Genomic DNA, 6,091 nt, shown 5'->3' with positions numbered 1-6,091 from the left:
CATTCGGAGTTGACACACATTTCAGCCCAGCAGCCATCATTTCAAGGTTGAGGCCTGCCAAGTCTTTCCAGGCAAAAGAAAGAGTTTAGTGTTCCTGAATAGAGACTGCTTTTTACAGGAACCTCCCTTTGAGGGCATTTACTTATTTATTAGCAAAGGCAGATGGTGCTCAGCTATTTCAGTCCTAGTTGTGGGACACAAAAATGACAAAACAGTCAAGTTTTAGGGTTCAGTTCCAGCTGATTTTATTTCCTTCTCAAAAAAAAGTTATTTACAGAAGGTATATATCAACAATCTGACAGGCAGTGAACTTGACATGATTAGCTGGCATGATTTTTTTTCTTTTTTTTTCTTTTTTTCCCAAAACATTGTGGTGTGGCGTTGATTTTTAAGACAAATATTCTACACAGCATATTGCACAGGATGGATGACCAAAAAAAGTAAAAAACAAAAACAAAAAAGAAAACAACAACCAAAAAAACCCTTAACGGAACTACCTTAATAAGGCAGACGTCCTAGTGCCTGTCATGTTATATTAAACATACATACACACAATCTTTTTTTTGCTTATTATAATACAGACTTAAATGTACAAAGATGTTTTCACTTTTTTTCAATCTTTAAACACAACAGCTATAAACCTGAACACATATGCTATCATCATGCCATAAGAGACTAAAACAATTATATTTAGCGACAAGTAGAAAGGATTAAATAGTCAAATACAAGAATGAAAAACGCAGTACATAGTGTCGCGAACTCAAATCGGCATTTAGATAGATCCAGTGGTTTAAACGGCACGTTTTTGCTTATAAAAAAAGTGCAAAAAAGATATGGTTTATAAATTAAAGCTACAGGATCCCTTTTTGCTGAAAATGCACCAGTTTTAAAGCATCTATACAGCATATTTCATTTTTTTCCTTGTTGGCATACAGTGTATCAGCTTATTCTCTCCTTTTTGAGTGAGGTTAGAGAGTGGAAACTGGAAACTGGTGGTAAATTAAGGGATACTGTCACTTTAAGAAGCCTGCAGATTGAAGTGTAAACATGGAGAAATTAGGGGCTGATTTTTTTAAAAATGTGTGTGAGATATTAACCAGCCGCCCTGTTATAAAAATCAGGAAATCCAAACAGCGATTTACACCGATTAACACCCCCTTTATATATTTTTTACAAAAATACACTGAGAAAATAATCAAACGTTTTCATCTCTCTTGTCTTTTTTTGTTTTTTTAAAAGTGTCAAAAGTCTACATTTAAATATAAAAAATTAAAACTTAAAACTCTAGCCCTTCAGTGAAGGAGACATAAAATGGTGTGGGTAACAAGAACTACCAAAAAAAAGGGGGGGATCAAAATAAGTAAAAAATGTTTGGCCAGTATAAATACTTCCACATATAAAATGGCATCTGATTACATTTATAAGGAAAAAAAAGACGAGGATGGAGCATCGGTGAGGGAAAAAAAAAGACCACAGTCTTCTCACTTACACCTATAAGGAAGAAACACATACATACTGAGAAAAAATTTGGTCCTGAATTGTTCTTTTAAAGTCCAGCACAGATTTGAGTTGCGTTTGAATCCTTTAAAGAGTTAAGAATGAAAAAAAGCTGGTGATAATTTTTTGTTGTTTGTAGGAATCAAACATAGCGCCATCTATCTGCTTTTTTTATATTATCCTACACTATTTATCTTAAAAACTGCTCAACAGTCTTATACAGAAATCTTTAAAAGATAGACAGGATAACATGCTATATTAACCCCACCAGTGAAATAATCCAACACCATCACGATTCCGATTAAGAGAAGAAAAAAATGTTTGTTTTTTTTAAAAGCAATCGCCCTCCATTTCCCCTGTACCACATCAATACAGAAACTTTTCACGTTTTGTATGTCTCCTTTCCAAAACTTTTCAATGTCTATGAAGTTCCATCTTACTGGTTTCATATATATATATAAGAAGGTGGCCAAGAAAAAGCGCTGCTACCCTCTCCTCTATACGTGCAAATCCGTTTGTTTTATTATTATTTTCCCCATTTCCAGTTCATTTCCTTTCTTTCCCACCCCCAAACCCCCCCTCACGTTTTCCTTCCAACTAGGTTCTCAATCCATTTCCTAGCACAATTGAATCTCTCCTCCTCTCCCGCCCCCGCCCCCCATCTCCTCCTCCTCCTGCGGCAGGAAAAAGGAAAGGAAAAAAAAACACCAAACTGGAATTTGTAGCAATGGAAGGCTTCAGTTCTGGCTTGCATGCGCGGGCGCGCAAATCACCCCCTACCAGTCCGGATCTTTCAAGGAAAGAAAAAAGAAAAAACGTAACTATGCAAAAAATACAACACAATGTAGTATTTCTTCCTTCTTCAGATGAAGTGGGCAGAAAAAAAAAAAAAACCTTCGCCCCCGAGGTGTGTAGGATTTTATTCTCCTTCTCTCCTTTTAAAAGGGGAAAAAAAAAAGCCCACACAAAAAAGGGGGGGGGGAGGAATGGGGAGCGACTCCAAGCAGTCTATGGAAAAGCAACCTGGCTTTTTTTTTTTTCCCCTGGGGGTGAGACGTCCGGAAGTGTCCGTTTGTTTGTGTGGGTTGGGGGGGGTAGCAGTGTGGGTGTCTCTTCAAGCAGGGGGAGGAAACGTAGTTTTAACAAAAGAACGATCCTTTCCTCCCTGATCCTTCCAGGTCCCCCTTTTCAATCTTTTCGAACAAGTCTGTTTTTGCGAACCCGAGGATTTGAGGGGGGCTGCGGTGTCAAAGTGGGGGTGAGGAACACCGCCCCCTCCCCCCCAAAAAACGCACCCGGCTGGCAGAGAAATCACTCACTCCTCTGGATACAGTAACTTGTTAAGTGGGCGTGGGTGTGCGAAATCTTTCCCCTTCTCACTTCTTTTTTCCTTTTGTCCTCCCTTTCCATTATCCATTTCTCCTTCGCGTCTTCTTTTTTTTTCCTCTCCTCTCTGTCTCTCCTTTAAAAAAAATTTTTTTTCCTCCCGTCCCTCTTCTCTCTTGCTCTCTCTCTTCAGTAAGTGAAGACCAGGTTGGAGATGCTGGACTCTAGCCAGTCCCCCGAGATCATCTCACTTACCTCTGGAGTGCAGTAGTCCGGGAATTCAAAATGTGAGCCTGAGCCAGGCTCGAAGTTAAAATCCAGGTCCCGGTCCAGCACAGAGGTGGAGCTGAAGCTTCCCAGAGACATACTCTCAAAACTTGGGCTGGGGTTCAGGTCGAGCAGGTCGTCATCAAACTCCTCATCCGAAGAAGAGGAGCCCGAGGAGGACGAGGAGGAATGGGAGGAGGAGGACGAAGAGGAGGAATGGGAGTGCGCCGTGGAGGGAGTGGGCGATGCGGCCCGCAGACTGGTGTAGCTGCGGTGATCTGCAGGGGAGCCGCCGTCGTCTGGGGAAGAGGCGGCGCTGCCGCGGAGGTTGTGCCCGTCGGGCGGGCAGCCCGCACCGCCCTCCTCGTACAAGCTGCCCGCGTCGCTGGTCTCCTGGCCCCCACTCAGGCTGGGGCTGGCTGGCACGGCCCCGCTAACGGGGGAAGAGGAGGTGAGGCCGAACATGTACACGCGCTTCAGCTTCTTCTCGGCCAGATGTTTGCTGGAGGCCGAGAGGGAGGAGGAAGCCGAGGAAGAGGAGGAGGTCGAGGAAGGGGAAGAGGAGGAAGAAGCAGAGGAAGAAGTGGAGGAGGTGCTGGTAGTCCGGGACTTGTAGAGTGAGTGGTGGTCAGCAGGGGCCCCCAGGGGGAGCAGGGCAGCGGCCGCCGCCGTCTGCTCCGGGGCGAAGGAGGACGAAGAAGAGGCAGAGGGCTTGCTACTCCCGCCGCCGTTGCCTCCCAGGATCAGCTTGGCATGAGGTTTGCCGCCCCCGCCACCAGCGCCGCCGCCGCCGCCGCCGGACAGCTTGGAGCCGCAGCTCTTTTTCAGCGCGGGTTTGGAGTTGGCGCTGCTGCTACTGCTGCTGCCGCCGACGCCGCCGCCTCCCCCGCCTCCCGAGCCACTGCAGCCGCTGCCGCTGCTGCCGCCGCCACCGCCGCTGCCGCCGACCTTGTCTCCTTTCTCCCCGGGCTTGGAGGAGGACGAGGAGGAGGTGGAGGAGGAGCTGGAGCTGGCGTTACCCGATTTCACCTTCTTCCTGGGCCGGTACTTGTAGTCTGGGTAGTCTGCCATGTGCTTGAGGCGCAGCCGCTCCGCCTCCCGAATGAAAGGGATCTTGTCGCTGTCCTTGAGTAACTTCCATCGCTTGCCCAGCCGCTTGGAGATTTCGGCGTTGTGCATGTCTGGAGACTGCTCCATGATCTTCCGCCTCTCGATCTGAGACCACACCATGAAAGCGTTCATGGGCCGCTTGATGTGCCCGCTGGGGGTCTTGCACCAGCTCGGGTCATCCGCCTTACCTCCGGTGGAGGCAGTGGAACCCGGCGTCGGGGAAGAGGCGATGCCCAGCTCGATGCTGGCCCCAGAGTCGGAGGTCTCGCCAGCCAGGAGCGCTTCCGTGTTCTCCGCGTTGTTCGTCTGCTGCACCATCTCCCCGGCTCAAGCTCACACACTGACGGCGGCAGCTGCACAATCGCTAGCCAGGGTCTCCCCCCCACCCTTCCAAAGTACCCAAGCAAAATACACCACACCCACACACACACCCCAAAAAGAAGAGAAAATGGGGCGAGTGAGGTGAGGGGAAACCTCAACTTCACCGGAGAGATGGTGGTGGGGCGAGAGGATAACAAAAGTCCTGAAGTAGATGCCCTCCCGCCACCCCTCCCCCCCAAAAAATACTCAGCCCCTTGCTGAGGAGGAGTAGTTCCAGGCAAGCTCTTCTCTCACCGTGGTGCCGTAGGCTGTCTCCCTGGCTTTCTGAAAATCTGAGACCGCCTTAAAGTGGAGAGTAGTTTCTTTAATGCTGGTTGCTGAATCCTCCAATGCAAGTTTTTTTTTTCCTCCTCCTCCCAGGCAGCGTTTTTTTTTTCACCCTGCAGCAGTTGATTCCAGTTCACAAGTGCTCTCAATGCTCAAGAAAGCAACATAGTCTGCATTACTTAGTCTCTTTCCGACCATGCAAAGTAAAAAAGAGTCTGCCTCCAGGACTCTCTTCTGTAGGCGGAATCACTAAGGAGTTTGTGCAATTATTTGGTTGCGAGGTATTAAGCCAAAAAAAAGCACTCGTGCGACAGAATGGCATTAATGAATGTATGCTTTTCCCCTTCTGCAAAAAAGGGAGCTAATTATAGAGTTCCTTCTCTTCTTCCCTATGCACACCCTTAGAGAGAGAGAGAGAGAGAGAGAGAGAGAGCCAGAACTAGAGACACCGGGGTAGTGAAATTGGCCTCTTCCCCTCACACACTGTTTCCCTTTCTGCAGCTTAGAGCAGACCCCAATTCCGCCTCGCGCCTCTTTATCCTTTCACTGTCTTTACCCCAACCAATCAGCCGCTGTAACCAACGCTTCCTCGTGCCAAACCCCGCCCCCAAAGCTCCCATTGGCTTGGAACCCGATGCAATAATAATCACCGCGTGCAATGAGAAGCTCCAAATCTGACCTCATTCCAATTTACAGAGCAAACTTTTTAAAAGGGCTAGAAGTACCGCTGAGATTTTTGCAGCTTCTTTTTCCTTTTGCATTTTTTTTCTGCGCGCGATACTGCATGTGTGTGAGTGTGTGTGTGTGTGTGCGCGCGCGCGCGACTATGAAGAGAATGTTAATGCATGAAATTATTAAGGGGAGGGAGGAGGAAACGTATTCTTACCATTATGTTATATAACAAGAAGGTTGGTAAGTGGTGGGGGGGAGGGGGCAATGTGCAATGTTGTAAATGGAAGCTTTCTACTTAAAAGCCAAGTGATCATTTGTATTAGGTCTTTTCAGCACTGGAATAAAGAATCAGCCTGGAGTGTAAAATCTGTTCCTTACTGGGAGAAGCTCCTTCATAAAGGCAAGAGAACGAAGAAGGGGGGAGGGGAAGAGACAATAATAAATCGATTATATTGAAAACTATTAAGAAAGTGGCACCCAGACACCTGTCATCCCCATTATTTTAACAACTCTAGATATGGCACACATGTGGATATATTGTGTAAATCTACTCAGAATAATTTGCATGCTG

The 6,091-nt window shown here is 47.0% G+C and overlaps 1 protein-coding gene across 1 annotated transcript; it reads right to left on the bottom strand.

Moving 5' to 3' along the window:
* Positions 1-220: 220 nt before the first annotated feature.
* Positions 221-5,881, bottom strand: SOX4 (SRY-box transcription factor 4). Its single transcript, XM_007487879.3, has one exon. It carries the CDS (start codon positions 4,516-4,518, stop codon positions 3,013-3,015), a length of 1,506 nt encoding a protein of 501 aa, XP_007487941.1. The 5' UTR covers positions 4,519-5,881; the 3' UTR covers positions 221-3,012.
* Positions 5,882-6,091: the final 210 nt, after the last annotated feature.

Source organism: Monodelphis domestica, chromosome 3 (assembly GCF_027887165.1).
Source record: "Monodelphis domestica isolate mMonDom1 chromosome 3, mMonDom1.pri, whole genome shotgun sequence".
NCBI classification, from domain to species: Eukaryota; Metazoa; Chordata; class Mammalia; order Didelphimorphia; family Didelphidae; genus Monodelphis; species Monodelphis domestica.
The sequence above is the reverse complement of the archived record's forward strand: the minus strand, read 5'-3'. Positions and strand labels throughout refer to the sequence as shown.